At 38.0% G+C, this 16,760-nt stretch overlaps 2 protein-coding genes across 3 annotated transcripts in view; one reads left to right on the forward strand and one right to left on the reverse strand.

Moving 5' to 3' along the window:
- Nucleotides 1–138: 138 nt before the first annotated feature.
- Nucleotides 139–5,640, reverse strand: arv1 (ARV1 homolog, fatty acid homeostasis modulator; the record flags this gene model as incomplete). The annotated part of the gene is made up of 5 exons (XM_079255270.1): nucleotides 139–449; nucleotides 2,827–3,051; nucleotides 4,900–5,053; nucleotides 5,209–5,328; nucleotides 5,545–5,640. 5 exons carry the CDS (start codon nucleotides 5,638–5,640, stop codon nucleotides 322–324), a joined length of 723 nt encoding a protein of 240 aa, XP_079111396.1. The 3' UTR covers nucleotides 139–321.
- Nucleotides 5,641–8,306: 2,666 nt separating this feature from the next.
- ttc13 (tetratricopeptide repeat domain 13) overlaps nucleotides 8,307–16,760 on the forward strand; it is a gene marked incomplete at its 5' end in the record, with an annotated part of 28,318 nt that continues 19,864 nt past the window's right edge. For both annotated transcript variants that reach the window (XM_079255935.1, XM_079255936.1), the window contains 6 exons: nucleotides 8,307–8,475; nucleotides 9,532–9,626; nucleotides 11,247–11,322; nucleotides 11,423–11,493; nucleotides 11,567–11,632; nucleotides 13,721–13,813. In XM_079255935.1, coding sequence (XP_079112061.1) covers nucleotides 8,307–8,475; nucleotides 9,532–9,626; nucleotides 11,247–11,322; nucleotides 11,423–11,493; nucleotides 11,567–11,632; nucleotides 13,721–13,813 — 570 coding nt within the window. The remainder of the gene's footprint in view (nucleotides 8,476–9,531; nucleotides 9,627–11,246; nucleotides 11,323–11,422; nucleotides 11,494–11,566; nucleotides 11,633–13,720; nucleotides 13,814–16,760) is intronic.

The raw sequence follows: 16,760 nt of genomic DNA on the forward strand, positions 1-16,760 counted from the left end.
CGGTCCTGTCCAGACAGAGGAGTACTTGTAGTCTAAATTACAAGCTTGGGGTGTGCTTGTGTCATTCCTGGAGGCCAGCTCAGGAACCGGAGCGTGTTAAACCTGGTAACCTGGTGTGCTTCTGGAAAAATCTCGCTCAGTTTCTGACGTCCTGGCTCGTCTCTGCACCGCTGGACAGGTTCCTCCAGGTGTGTTCGTTTCACGTAAACAGAACGGTGAAAGGTCAAAACAAGGAGGTTTCTTCTCTTCATGACTAAGTCAGCGGGGTTGGTGTCCGTCGTCCATCCCTGAGACGCTCCGGTCGGACGGTGGAGCAGATGCTCAGTCAAACATCAGCATGTCCTGGATGTTCCATGGAAGCTTCCGACAGAGCTGAGCCACGCAGGTTTCCGACAGCAGACCCAAACAAACGGCCACCAGAGACACACGTCTGCTGCTGTTCAGGATCACTGGAGAGACAAAGATACAGATTCCTTCTTTTCCTCATGTCCACCTCCATGATAAGACAAGGAAACATCTTAAACACACATTATCTTCAGACTGATCTCTGAGGAACAAACATCACGGGGAGTCAGTCGCCACCTGCTGGGTTTTTTATTTTCCTTTCTTCGAAACTTTGCTTTTATTTGGTTTTGTCGAGAGAAATAATTCTTTGTCTGACTTTTTAAATTCGTCATGTACTTGTTTTAGCTTTTTCTTTGTGTATTTAAATTTTTTTACTTTTATTTCAGATTTTTATTTTGTGTGCAGATTTTATTTATTTTTTTAATGTGCAGAGTTTATTTTTTAAATTGTGCAGTGTTGTTGTTTGTTGCTTTACTGTTCAGCGCGTTGGGCAGCTGCTGCTGTAGAAATATGCTCTATAAATAAACTTGAACTTGTTGTAGTTAATTATTTTATAGTTTTATACCACCACATCACTGATTTAACGCTTTTAATTATGTTAATCTCTGTAAAGCTTTGTGAGTTCTGTTTTGTATATTATGTTTGTTTTAATTTTAATGTTCTATGTTTATGATGCGTTACTGTAAATGAGGGAAACCTCAGTAACTATCAAGTTTAAATAAAGGTTAAATAAATAAATGACCACAGAGCAGCTCATTAATTAACATTAATCACAATATTATTAATATTATCTTATCGTTTAAATTGTATTTTATTTATATAGCTATCAACATAACTTATAGATGCAGTGTTAATATGGAAATAATATTAATATAATATAAACTAGGTCTTTCTTTGGTTGCTGGGCTGTTTTGGTATATTTGTGTTTTTACTTAATTCTTCAGATGTTTATTGTAAAATAATGTGAATATCTTGTATGGCAGCATGTTGGATGGACTCCAGGAAGACCAGCTGCTCTGAACAGCTAATGGAGATCTAAATAAATAAATAAATAAAGTATCAAAACAGTGAGAGAGGCTTATAAAATATATATTTTCCTATACAGGAAATATAGAAAGCAAAAACAGGAGGAGAAAGTTAAAAAGAAAAGAGAAAGGAAGGGAAACAAATGTCCATTAGGATGTAAATAAAAATGTTTATTCTAAAAGTCAACAATAATTCATATTAGTCAGCCTGTGGTGGACGGATGGAGCCATTTACAATCATAAAATCGTAAAAATGAAACGTAAAAACTGACCCCCATATTTCGCCAAATTTACTGGAGCAACCAAACAATGAGAGATTAACTTTGTACAGTTTCAGAAAATCCAGACTATCTGTAATCCAGTGTGTGTGTGACAGGGTGATGCAGCTGACTAGGAAACACACTTCTAACTCTGTCCTGCAGGTTTTGGATGTTTCCCTGCTGCAACACAGCTGATCTCCAGAAAGCTCTGGACAAGGATGATACTGACCTGTTAACATGAGTCAGGTGTGATGCAGCAGGGAAACAAGCAGAGTCTGAAAAACCTTCAGATTTAGAGATCCTGCTGTAACTAACAGGGAGGTGAAAACTGCAACAGGATGCAGCAGCGAAGTTCAAAATATCCTCATGTTCATCCACATATTTCTCCTTTTTTATTTTATTTCATGTACAATCTGAAGCAAAAAGAAAAAAATATGGTAAACATGAGATGGCATGGTATACCAGTCTACCATCTCATGGTACACTGGTCCTTTTTTACTTTTTAGGAATAAGCTTAAATATTAAATAAACTGAATCTATTACAAAAGTATGGTTTTGTATCTCTGTGAATGACTGGAGACCTGTCCAAATAGCTGTCAAGTATCCCGTTTTGGCCGGAAAACTACCAGATTTTTCCCCATTTCCCAACGCCGTCCTTTATTTTAGGGAGAAAATACACTGATATGAGGAGAGAAACCACCCACCCTTGTAAAGAATAAACACACAGCAGCAACTATAACCACCTTTCCCACACAGAAAGACCCCTCTAGGGTGTGCCTGCCTCTCGCCTAATGATTACTGGGATAGGATCCAGTTTCCCAGCAGCCCTTCACCGGACTAAGCGGAAAATGGAAGGACGTGTTTTGTCACTGAAGAGTCTGGTTTCCTGGACAGATGTTGATTTGAAGCCTCATAAAGAAAAAACAGTTTTTTTCTTTGTCATATTGTGAATAAAATACTGTTTTTATTCAATTTGGAAATCATTGCTGTTTTCAGATTTTTGCACGATGCTCCAACTTTTCTGGAAACTGATGACGCATTTTTCATTAAACGTCTCTGATTGTCTTTAACTAGAACTTGATGAGAGTCACATCTATCTGCAGAAACAGGATCCCATCCCCTGTTTTTCTGCATCAGAGAGGTATTTTATAGTCCAGGTAAAGCTGCTGGAATGACTGGACTCTCGTGTCTCTTACCTCTGATCGCCTGCGAGTTCGATGTGAGCACAAACAGCTTGATGAGGCCGAGGCAGAGCGGGGAGTAGTCGTGCTCCCAGATGACGGCAGGGATGAGAAGGACTTTGCCGTAGCAGGACAACAGCAGGGCTCTGAAGAGCAGGCTGAGCTCCACGCTCCCACCCTGCAGGAGACCCACCCACACCCAGAGGAACCACAGCACGGCGCCGCAGAACGCCGACAGCTCTGCAATGCAAAGAAACTCAAATCTGAACATGTATTTTTGACATTTTTCCAGATTCTGTAAAATTTAACGTACAGAACAGATGAGCGAAAAGCCGTTTTAAGCCTCGGGACTCTTTTCAGGTTTCCCCGTTTGAAAACTGGGGATTTCTCTACAACGACAAAGCCTGGAAAGTATTTTGGGATCACATTAAAGCCAACACTTCTAAGGTTTCCTCAGAGGTGGAAGCATCACCACAGACGCCACTGTAGAGCAGTAACTGATGGCTGAACATAAAAAAAAAGCATTTTCTCTTCACCGAATGTGAATTTAGCATGTTGTATATTTGCTGCAAACCAAGTTTATATTGGGGAGGCAGACATCATCTCTACCTTAAAGATCAAGCCTAAAAGTCAAGCCTTTTGATGAATGCTGCTGCTAAGGGTGCTTCGCCATCTCTTAGTTATGCTGCCAAAGGCTTAGACTGCCGAGGGACATCCCACGATGCACTGAGCACTTCCATTTTCACTCCAGTGTATTTATTTTCCATGTATAAATATCACATTAATGGTGTCTGAAACCTCTTCCTCAGCACGTCTCTTGGTTTGCCTTTCCTGTCCTCTCCGCCTCAACCAGTTGAGGCAGAAGGCGGCCCTCCCTGAACCAGGTTCCACCAGAATTATTCCTTCTGGAAAGTTTATTCCGTTTATTTATCACCTGCCGCTCATAATGAGGGGTTAAATATTTGATGCAGTCCGTTGCTTTTCTTAGCTTGGCCTTTTATTTACTATGATCTGGCTTGTATCTATACCATAGATTGTATATAAAAATATGGACGTAGTCTCCGTGACTTCACCCGTAGGTTTCTGAAGAGCTGAATTGAAGCTCGGTGGGCGGTTCCTACCATCGCCATCTTGGCAGCGTCATGCGTGTCGTCTTGCCCGGAAAATACAAATATGGGCAAAGAGGTGGAGCTGAGAGGGGGGCTGTGAGCGTCATGGGGGATGATTGACATCGAGTGAACTCCTAGCTTTCTGTAGCTAAAAGCTAACCTGGAGATAACAGGAGCTAACCAGCTAACGGAGGTTAAGTCATGTTGATAACCCGCTAAAAAAACCACGGTTGCTTTATGTTCTTCTGACTTAAAACGGGAGATCGGGTACCTGTCAGTCAAAAGGACACGCCCCTAAATATGCAGAATTTCTAGATTAAATTACTTTTAAACGGGAGAGTTAGAAAAAACTGCGATGAACCAAACAGTTTTGGAATCTGTGAGTTTTGTGCTTTCAGTAGAGATGTGGTCTGACAGTGAAGAAGTACGTCCAAATTTAATGTTTTATCTTTCTATAACCTACTCAGTCACTTTTAATTAATCTTGCTTTTAATCATTTTAATACAATTTATGATTTTATTGCGATTTGATTAGTCTTTTCTGCTTTTTTACACCATCTGTAAAGCTTTTAATGTTTCATATAAAGCACTTTAAATTGTCTTGTACATGAAAGGTACTATATAAATAAACTCGCCTTGCTCTTTTGTTTGTTGTCCGGTGTTTGATGTTTATATAAATGGTTTCATTAGCTTTATTCTAAAACTCAGTACTTCAGTGGAGACAGACCTGCATGACGACCTGACGTTGCACCCTGTGAGACCTAAAGTTAACCTCATTCATGTCATAGCTTAGGATGGTTTTTGGTTTTTCGGCTGCAGGTTGGGATTAGAGCCTGTTAAAATATTTTATTTCTTAAACAATAATAGTGAATAAAGAATGTTTAAATCAACTCCCTGAAGCATCTTCAGGTCCCTCTTCTATTGATGTTCTCTTTGTCAAACACAATAACACACTGATGTAACATGAATTCATATCTTACCAAGTGCCGCCAAGCCAAACATGCCATAAAACTCCCATTCTTTGGTGTATCTGATGATGTCTGCAGGATCGCTGCTCTGCTCGGAGCCATGAAGCACAGACCACCTGAGGTAGGCTTCGCACAACAGGCAGAAAACACACAACTTCCAGTGGATCTGTAGAGACACAGAAATATTCACAACCTTGTCTCGAAACAAAAACAACTAAGATACATCTCAAGCAAGAAGTCTTTTCATGTCTGCCCCAGATTGGTGGAAACTTATATGTCCAATCAATATATGTTAATGTTAAAATGGTAATGATTACTTACATTCAAGCTTGTGTTGAATAAAATGTGTCTGAAAGCTTGTGTCTTACACAAAATAGCATCAATGAGTATGATAACTGGGTCATATTCAATGTACTTGTCCACTGGCTTTTGGCAGGAGTCCTGGAGAAACACACAAAGGGAAAATAAACCCTGTACTTTATATATGTTGTCAATTACAGATCGAGTTGACAAACAGGCTTTGAAATACTCTGAATTAATCAAGTCATGCGGATATGGAGAGCAACATATCTACGTTGTTTATCTTCCTTTGGACTCAGCTGTTAACGAGCGTGTTTATGTTATTCTAATCCGTTTTTATGTCAACATTTAACGTACACATATTGTTATCTTAAGGATCCCGTTCCTGTAATCTCTGTGCAGCTCCGCTGCTTTTTCGTTGCATTCAATACACCTATAGACTTCTTCCCCCATTCCTTAATGTTCCCGCAGCATTGAACAACATGCAAGCTTTGCGGAACCGGAAGTTGGACTATTCATAATATGTGGACTTCAAAATAAGTTCAGATTCGCCAACTATGATTTACTGCAGTTTATTGACTCTTGTCATTCGTCATGGATGGATGGATGGATGGATAGATGGATGGATAGATGGATGGATGCATAGATGGATGGATGGATAGATGGATGAATAGATGGATGGATGGATGGATAGATGGATGGATAGATGGATGGATGCATAGATGGATGGATGGATAGATGGATGAATAGATGGATGGATGGATGCATGGATGGATGAATGGATGGATGTATGAATGGATGGATGGATAAATAGATGGATGGATAGATGGATGGATGCATGGATAGATGGATGAATAGATGGATGGATGGATGGATAAATAGATGGATGGATGAATGGATGAACGTTTTTTTTGTCATTGAGATAATATGCGAATGAGTGGAGGAAGTGAAAAGTTGACTATTTTATTAGTACAGATACTGATGTTGTATTTATTTTAATAGGTATTATGGATTTTGTGTAATGCATGAGTGTTCTTCTGTGGAACTTTTCTTTGCACAATTATCTTAAGGAGCTCCAGTTTAGTCCCTGAAAGAGAGAGAGAGATTCTTTTTTTTTTATTTATTTTTTTTTATTAATAATTATCATTAGTTTAATTTTTTTTTTTTTTAGTCCCTGGTTATGATAGTACTACTTCAACTCATGGCTAGAATATCAGTTTGCATTTTTCACAAAAGATTGATAAACACGCAATGAACTTTTAAGGATCTTGGTTTCTTAAGAGTCATACTACTCTTCCCCAGTGATGCATTTCCAGTTCAGTCTACTATCCACCACCTCTGTCTTCTGCCAGGACGTAAATTAAGGGACCTGTTTTTGGTTCTCTTTCTTTAAATGTGAGATTCAACTCAGTTCTTTATTTGTATACAATTAACAACAAACTTTTTTCAAGGCATTATACAAATATAATTAGCGGTGTATAAAGTAGAAGTAGAAGTAAAAAAAAAAAAAAAAAAAGTACAAGTCCTGTTTTGGATCTACCTGTGCATTCAGAATAGATGTTTTCACTTAACAGGCTCGTCTACCTTGCTGTGGAGCTGAGCTGATTAAGTGCACCTGGTTTAGTGACTGGTTGGAAAGAACTGCCAGACAGGACTTCTACTTTCTACTTCTACTTCTACTTCTACTACTTCTACACCTCTGAATATAATCCTATTCAAGCCAATGTATTAAGATTAAAAATCCGCATCAGTCCAATATATAACTTTTATAAAATACGGTTTATTCAAACAACCAATTCATAATAAAATATATGACATTAAGTACCATAGACATCATATATACCTAGACGCCTCATTGAGTGCTGGAGAGTGAACCAGAGGTGCTGCCATATTGGATGGGTCTCCACTTTCGAGTCTTGCTGCAGATTCAACATGGTTTCCCCACAAAACTCTTTTTTTTGCAGAATAACGCGTACACATTTCACACAAACAAAAGACTTTTCTTCATTACTGGTTTATAAATAATGTTAACACAGTGAATAATCTACTAAATGTAAATGATACATTTTTACTCCTATAAGGTGTTTATGGAAAAATATGATTTTGATGTTTCACAATGAGAGTTTTACATGGTAGCATAATTACCTCTGCCTAGGAGGTTATGTTTTTACCGGCTTTATTTGTTTGTCTATTTGTGTTTAAGATAACTAAAGTTATGGACAGGTTTTCATGAAATTTTCAGGACTTGTTGGAAATGTGAAAAGGAAGAACTCATTTAATTTGGTGGTGATCCAGATCACCGTTTGGATCTGGGAACTTTTTAAAGACCTTGGCAGAGGTTTGCGCTCTCCAAATGTTTTTCAGGGTAACTTTTGAATTGGAGTTTTGATACAATACTTTATTTCCAGACTTTGTACAACTGTATCTCTACATTGATAAATTAATAAATGTAAATAAAAGAAGGAGTCAACCGTAGTCAAGAGAAAGCAGCAAGTACTCCTGTGTTTTGTTCAGCATACGGTTGCAATAACCAGCGAAATATTGAAAGCAGATCATGGAATTACATTTCACAAGGTTGAATGATAATTTATTTAACCACATAAGATAGACAAATCCAAATGCACCAATAAACAATTTAACATGTTTGTATCAAATTCATTTATACATTTATTTATATAGTAGCTACCTGATGTTAAATAGCATAATAAAAATATTTTAGCAAAAAAGCACGTTGTTTTTAATGTTTTACAGGAATCTGTATCATAACTCTGTCATTTGTAAGAAACCAAACTGTGAGGAAAAAATCAGGTAAAAATTGGTGAAATTATTGTTGAGATTGGACCTACACCTTTCAAATAAATGCATTTGAGGCGCATTGGAGACCCATCCACTATGGTCTCTGTATATATCATGTCTATGTTTAGCACGAAGTAAAACTTTTTAATTGTTTTTATTTTGACAGTTACAACAGGAAATCAGAAACGTGAAACTCCACACACGCAAAGCTTGTCGGGAAATGTAGTTCCTTGTACATCTCCAGTCGCGCAGATTCGCGCCTGAGGGGGGCGTGTTCTTTCTGCAGCGGCTTCCGCTCTCTGGCGTCACACATGTAGCAAAACATGGCTTCTGCCAGCCGGGTTGTAGCTGTCTTGGCGCTCTCTGTGCTTTATCTGTGTCGGACAATCATTTCCACCGAGTACTTCTCCACTCTCACCTTGTTCAACAATGAGCTCCACAAACAGGGATGCAGCTCGCTGTCCGAGTGGGAAGATTACGCTGCGGACTGCGGTAAAGTCTGCTTACTTTGACACGTCCTCCTTTAAAGGCAGCTAGGTGCCGATTAAATGGGCTCAGAAACAAGAAGTCAGTGACACAAGATCAGAATACACAAGTGGATGTTTAGTTAATTGTATATAACAGTAAGAAAACATTAAATAATTAACAACAACAAAAAAAAACCTCTTTTCACCTGCAAAAATGTAGCTTAACCTCAGAGGTTTACACCATATTCATGCAACCAAACAATACGAATGCATTTTCCAATGACACTGTTCTCTTGTTGTATTATATTCCTCATTCATGGATTTTAAAGTGTAAGAAATGTAGTAATATTGTGAGAAAGTATCATCCACATGGGGTTCCTCAAAGCTAAAATATGCACAATGTTGTGTACAACTTATCAGCCTGCACCATTACACAAGATTTTTATGTTTTTTGTTTTGTTTTTTTTGTTTTTTACTTACGATCCAGAACAAAACCAAAGATTAGTGCTTTATTTTTTAAGATTCCGGATTATTTGCTTTAGAGCATATTTCTGTCCGCTCTGCATAGTCCTTGTCTACTTTTAGGAGCAAGCTGAAGACTCGGCTCTTCAAGGAGCACTTCAACACTTAGATTTATTGGAAAGTTGGAGAACTTAGATCAGTTCTTTGCAACAAACCTGATGGTATTAACTCTTTGTATTGTAAGATAGGTGATATTATGGGGTGGGAAGGGAGTAAACAACAAAAACAAACAAAACGAAAAAGGCCTGTAGCACTTCATGTCAGGACCTGCGTCCAACTGGACAGTCCACCAGCACCTTCCTACGATGTCTCTACTGTTAGATTTCGTGCTTGTGTTGTTCTCACTCTCATATGTACGTCATTTTGGATAAAAGCGTCTGCTAAATGACTGTAGAATAGAATAGAATAGAATTTTTGAGTTAGAAAGCCACATTACTCATTTGTTTGGAGTCCATTGTGACTCAGGTCAGACCATTTTGACATGCTAGCCATTATTTTTAGGTTGAGACTCGCTACCTGACATCTTTTATACATCTTGATCAATGCTTTGTCCTTCCAGAGTCCTCGATTTTACAGCTGGAGGACCCAGACTGCGAGGAGGGGAGCAACCCACCCTGCGAGTCAGTTTTCTCGCTTAATGCAGAGAAAATCCTGGTGAGATCTTGCCTATTAATCAGACCTAAAAACACTGCATCCTCAGTTGTTTCTTTTTATAAGTATGAATCATTTAGGCACAAATATGAACTATTTATCTTCTGTTTGTTATTAATGTTTCATCTGAATGACTAAGAAGACCCTATGTTCTCGTCATATTTGAAAGTTTTGGTTTTATTTTGCAATATTTAAAGCTAATCTAATCGACGTTTGGGACTTGGATTTGATTCCTGAGGACAAAAAGCAAAATTGTTGTTGGAAGCCAGTTGATTGGTTTGATTGGGAGTGGTTTATATGCACTTGGACTTCACCTAGTCGTGATTATAGATTTATCAGCGCACTCGGGAATGCAGGGTACCGCTTGAGGTCATCAATGACAAGACCATAAACCCTGCAAGTGTTCATCCATCCTCATTCCTTTCTATTGTTAGAAAAATATGAAGTCGGTGCTTAAATAATTATATACTGACGAATGAAAACATACTGGGAAATGGAGTAAAGATGAAGTCTTCAGGAGTCGTTCTTGAAGGACCTTGTAGGATGTTGACTCCCTTTTTCCCCTCCTTTTAAAATGGCTTCTCCATGGAAACGTTCCTGATGAGGCTTCATAGAGCAGTAGATAGATAAATGAAGGTCCAGATGTGTCTCCCCGGCTTTGTTTTATGACTTTCCTGGTTTATTTTTCGTTATCCTCAGGACGCTACTTTCAGTTCGTCTTCATTTCTATGAAGCTGACATTTCTTCTTTTTGGGAATCATCTTATTGCTGCAAAAATAGAATTCTTTCTTTTTTCTTTTTTTTTTTGTTTGCCAAACCTCTAAAATTATTTCTTTGATAACTTTTCTGCTACTTTTAGACACAAAACTGGATAATTCCTTGAATTAACAAGCAAAGAAAAGAGGTGTTCCTCTGGAAATGATCAAGTGCAAGTAAAAAAAAAAAAGAAGAATAAAAGCAGCCAACATTCAAAGACAAACCTTCACAAAGTTTGAAGAACCTGGTTGCTCGAGACCAATTTTAAAAGCTCAGATAAAGTTTTGGGAAAGAAATGAGGTGTAGATCTAAACGACAGCACAGTGTTGTCCATGCTGCTTAAATCTGATCACGCAGCACTCCTCTGTGATGATGATGATGATGATGATGATGATGATGTTGCTGCTGTGTGAGGCAGATAGATAGAAAGGTGTCAAAGCTTCGCCTGGTCAGCGGTTTTGCTGCAGCTTTGGAAGCCTAAAATGCTGCCTCATGCAGCATTTCCAGACTTTATATGATCACAGAGCTGCCAGAAAGTCGACAGAGAGTATGGAGGATTTCGGGTCTCGCTTGTTGTTAAAGTCAGACTGGACTGTGGGGACCCGGCTACACCATTCCTGCAGGTTTATGTTCCTAAACAGCTTCTTTAACCTGCCTTTGCCATGCAGAGGGAGGTCTGATGGAGCTCGGTTGGTGCAGTTTTAAGGGTCAGTGTTTGCTTATTTTTATCAGATAGGTAGGAAACCATCATGTTCAGTCACTTCCTCAGACAGGAAACCAAGATTTTGGACTTATTTTTTTTATCTTTGCATTACAGTGATGTGTTTTCTGATCTCCTTCCTGTGGTGTCGGGTTTTTCTCTAACAGAACCAGGCCAAGCTGTTTATAGAGCAGAAAAAAATCCCCTTTCCTGTAGATAACCACAACACAAACGAAGAACTTGGTAAGTCGAGTTGTTTGCATCCATCACGTTGTTAACGAAGCTGAAATCGACATTTTTGTTGCAGCCTTTGTTCAGTAATGCTGTTTTCTCTCTTTTGCAGCGATATGTTATGTCCTGATAGGCAACGGCCTTTATGATGAAGCCATAAAACACTTCTCACTCTTACTACAGGTGTGTTTAAACACACAGTCTTAGTACTTCTTTGTGTGAATATTTTCCTGACGTGTTTTTGTCTTTAATGCAGAGCGATCCCGAGCTGGTCAGTGCAATCTACGGCAGAGGGATTGCCTATGGAAAGAAAAGTCTGCAGGTGGGGCACGGCGTGCTTTGAGCTTTTATTTTTAAATATAGATGCAACATACTGGATATATGTGTTTCCTTTCACTAATTTTGCCCTCATTTACGTGTAATAATATATGCACGACTTCCATTGGCATCTGGATGTAACAGCGTCATGCAGGAGTTTAACCACGCTGGTGCGCTGAGATGCGAAGACCAAATAGCTCAGCTGGGTGGACAGAGGCCGTAGTGATGAAATAGCTGCATCATACAGTTGTGTTCATATTTATTTATACCATTTTATTTAAGAAGGAAAAAAACAGCTGCCTGTAAAATAAGATGAAATTGACTAAAGTAATAAGAAATACAAATTTGATGAAAATCATGAAATTATTTTCCAATTCTGGTTCAATAGAAATATTTTTTTTAAAAAAGCAAACAAATCAGATAATTTATTACATATTACATCACTCATTAACTAATATTTAGTTGAACAATCCTTTAATGTTTCCGCTCCAGTCAGGTGTTTTCTGTTCCTCTCAGTCAGACTTCTGCACCTGTTGACAGGTATTTTGTCCCACTGTTCAACAGAAAAGTCTCTAATTTGTCCAGGACCAATTTGTTTGATTGTTTTTTTCTTTCTTTCTTCAACTCAGTTAAATGAAAAAACAGTGTCTTATTTTACTAAATTATATTTCTGCAAATTTTCATTTATTGTTCATTTTTTAAGTCTCCAGTTATTTGAGTGACTGTTGTAAATTCAGCCTTTTCTTTAATGAAAGGGGATGAATACATATGAGCACAACTGTATGCTGGTTTATTGATGGTTTTACATCCGTTTAGGTCAAGGCTCCTGAACGTTGGTCCTCGATGGCTGCAGTCATGCAGATTTTAGGTGTTTCCTTGTTTTAACGCACTGAATGTGTCATTGTGCAGAACTTAACCTGTGGGATCCATTTCATTTGAGTCAGATGTGTTGGAGACGGAAGTGTCTAAAACCTGCCAGACTGGTTTAGGTTACTGGTTACCAAAGTTGCTCACGCCTGTCGCCTTTCTCCCCCTGAAAAACTGAGCAGCTGATTGGTTAATTGTGGCCGTCCTATAAATGTTAAGGCTTGAAAACTGTCAGAAACTTCAGAAATGAGGAGGATAAAGTGGTTTTTGGTGGATTATGTTAGCGGTTGTGCGCTCGTTGGCCAAAAACAAGCTTCTCTCAGTGAGATGGTACCAAATGCGGATATTTAGAAAGGCACCCAACATTAGTTCTGAAGACCTGAGGGTAAAAACAATAAATTTAAGGCTTGAAAACTGTCAGAAACTTCAGAAATGAGGAGGATAAAGTGGTTTTTGGTGGATTATGTTAGCGGTTGTGCGCTCGTTGGCCAAAAACAAGCTTTTCTCAGTGAGATGGTACCAAATGCGGATATTTAGAAAGGCACCCAACATTAGTTCTGAAGACCTGAGGGTAAAAACAATAAATTTAAGGCTTGAAAACTGTCAGAAACTTTAGCAAAAAGAGGATTAAGTGGTTTTTGGTGCATTTGGTTCAGCGTTGTCATAAAGCACCTCAACACACAAAATCAGCTTCAGTCGCAGAGATGATGTCAAATGTGGCTTTTTATTATGGCGTGTAATAATAACGTCGTTGTTTATGCATTAATCTGTTAGGATATTAACACATTAATTTTGACAAGTTGAACAAAAACCTCAAATTTAAACGTGAGATCTGGCGATGGTCTGGTCTTGGGGAACTCCCAGTTTGGGAAAGGCTGCGTTATTATGGTGGACTGGTGAGCGGTGTTTCCTGATGTAGACATGGGCTGAAGTGGTGTTTGTTCTGCGATGTTGGGTCAAACTGGTCTCCATATGAAACGTTCTCCCTGCTGCCGTGCGGAGGGGGCTGCTGTCTGTGTGTGTTAGGAGGAAAGCACCAGCAGTTTCAGGTAAAACGCAGAACAACTCGCTCATATTCAGTCAGTGGAAATCAAGTTTACCAGAACGCTGCAAGGCTGGACAGCAGCTGTTTTCGTGCTTTTAGCTGTCGATGTGTGTGTGTTTATTGTGTATGTATCTACCAAAGCTAAATATGAGACTCCCACCTCATATCTCTGCATGTCAGGACATAAAAAATGCTGACTTGGCGTTGTACGAGCTCAACCGAGTCATCACCCTGGAGCCGAACTGGCCAGAGGTCTACGAACAGCGGGCAGAGGTGAGACCTGACAGCGGGATCATGTGCTACAGTCTGTTTATATCATTTCACCCTGTCTGATCAGTTTGACACTTTAAATGAATTATTCTTTATTTTAAAGCTGTTTTTCTGACTCAATCAGGAAGTTTAGGTTTGATAAAAGTTGCAGAAATATCTTCAGTAGGGCTTTCAGGTGTGTGTTGGTGGAAAGACGGTGCAGAAAGACACACTGCTGGCTGGATTCGTTACACTGAAAACGCCTCGAGGCTCCTTTAAAAAAAAATGTTTAGAAACCAGCTCAGCGAGAAAACCTGAAATATGAATAAGATCATCATGACTTGTCTCTGATTGTGTGTCTGGAAATATTATATGCTTTGCATTCCAAAGTGCAGAATGTTCACATAGTTTTCACACAACCTGTTGCATTATTTATGAATCAACCTTCACATTACGGGAGCGTAGAGCTGTCATCCTAATAAAAAAAAACAAAAAAACTTGGGGCCTTATCATGGTATAAAGTGATAGTTTTATTGTAAAAATGTAAAACGTATAACGTGATAGTTATTTTGTAAAAACGTGAAACGTATCACGTTATAACATGATAGTTTTATTGTAAAAACGTGAAACGTATCACGTTATAACATGATAGTTTTATTGTAAAAACGTGAAACGTATCGCATTCTAACGTGACAGTTTGATTGTAAAAACGTGAAATGTATTACATTAATAGGTGATAGTTTTATTGTAAAAACGTGAAACGTATCACGTTATAATGTGATAGTTTTATTGTAACACCGTAAAACGTATCGCATTGTAACGTGACGGCTTGATTGTAAAAACATGAAACTAACGCGTTGTAACGTGACAGTTTTATTGTAAAACTGTGAAAGGTATCGCATTGTATTGTGACAGTTTGATTGTAAAAATTTGAAATGTGTCGCGTTCTAACGTGATAGTTTTATTGTAAAAACGTGAAACGTATCACGTTATAACGTGATAGTTTTATTGCAATAAACGTGAAACGTATCGCCTTCTAATGTGAGTTTTATTGTAAAAACATGAAATGTGTCACGTTATATCGTAAATTTGGGCATTTTCGACTTTAGATGAGGAAATTGTTATGTTAAAACGTGATATGTTTAACGTTTTTACAATAAAATATCATGTCATAATGTGGTAGAGCCCCCCAGTTATTTTTTCATTAGGATGACAGCTCTACGTTTCGTACCACATGAAGATTACTGCTTATTTAGATGCAAATGTGCACAACAACAGTGTCTTCCTTTAATAAAATGTTCTGAAAGGTTATTTTCTTTCATTTTCTTCTGAAAAATGAAAGAAAACTGATTGAAATTAATCTCAAGCAGAATTTTTGCCAAATAAAATATATAATTATAGCACAGCAACAGAAAGAAAGTGAATTTAGGATATTTTGTTGTGATGATAAAAATGTATTTATAACTAGAACCAGCTATTATTGAAATAATAGCAAATGTGAATGCCCATTTATTGAACTATGCTGAATAATTTAAATGAAATTGCATAAGTATAAGAAATTGAAAAAAAAAATGCTTCACTGACATTTTTTCCAACTGACCCTAATCAGGATTTGAACCCATGATCTCCTGTACTGAAGCACATGAACTTTACCCACTACGCCACTAGCACTCTTAGTTGATGCTGGGAAAAAACATTTACATTTTTCCAACTAGCACGGGAATGTCTTTTTTTTTTTTTTTTTTTTTTTTTTTTTTAAACTTTCAGCAGGGTGTAATTAGCGGGATTGCAAAAACATGTGCAAGGTTCAACTAAAGTCCAGTCAAGATGTCAAAGACTTTGTTCAATGTGAAAAACTTTTTTAAGTTGTTGATGATCTATCAAAGTGTTGAATAGTTGAATTTTTACAAAATGCTAAATATCTCAAAAACTACAGAGATTTCAAATAAAACAAATCGGAGCACACATGTCCTGAAGGAGCTGCACAGTTTAAGATCTGAATGATTGAAGTGACTTGAACGGTGCAGGACTAGTAGCATGGCAAAAATTGGCGGAATAATATATAATAATGATGATGATGATGATAATAATAAGATATAAAGAACATACATTCATTCATTCATTCATTTTCTGAACCGCTTATTCCATTCAGGGTCGCGGGGAAGCTGGAGCCTATCCCAGCTGGCTTTGGGCGCGACAGGCAGGGTACACCCTGGACAGCTCGCCAGTCCATCGCAGGGCGATATAAAGAACAGGAACTCAATAATGTGAATGCCCTATGGGCTTCCTTCTAAGTATCGTTTCCTCGCAGCAGCATCAGCCAGATTTTATTTCTATTGATAAATTTACAACGACATTCAGTTCAGACACAGACAGTGAGAAATTCATGTCTGTTTAGAGGAGAAAAGGGGTGTTTTTTTGTTTTTTTTTATTGGGGGGAAGAGATTATATGTGTTACGTGTTTTAAAATGAATACTTTGGTGTGTGAAGGCTTTGTATTATTATGCAAAATAATAATTATGCAAAGCACTTTGTGTAGCTGGCTGCATGAAAAGTGCTTTAGAAATAAAGTTTGATTGATTGATTGACAGGCTTTCTGACAACGTGTATGACAACACCGACTGGTTTTTTTCATAGATAAGAAATAAACACAAAGTTCTTTGCTTTCTGTATTAGTTTTATTCAAGTCCAGTTTAGAAAGTTTATTTGATGTTTATTTAATGAGGAGATACATAAAAACTTTTAGCATTAAAAATTCAGGATTCAGGTTGTGGTCAATGTGCACTAAGCAAGAAAACCTCATAAAAGACAAACTACAGGATACACAAAAATGTTCTAACCAGCGCTACATAAACTGCTTTATGTGATGTATGAGACGTTGGACACGTTTGGGTCACCCTGACTTGGTGTAAAAATAAGCAACAGCACCTGATAGTTCTGTCTTTAGTGTCTAAACATAAATAATAATTTA

Source organism: Telmatherina bonti, assembly GCF_933228915.1.
Source record: "Telmatherina bonti genome assembly, chromosome: 16".
NCBI classification, from domain to species: Eukaryota; Metazoa; Chordata; class Actinopteri; order Atheriniformes; family Telmatherinidae; genus Telmatherina; species Telmatherina bonti.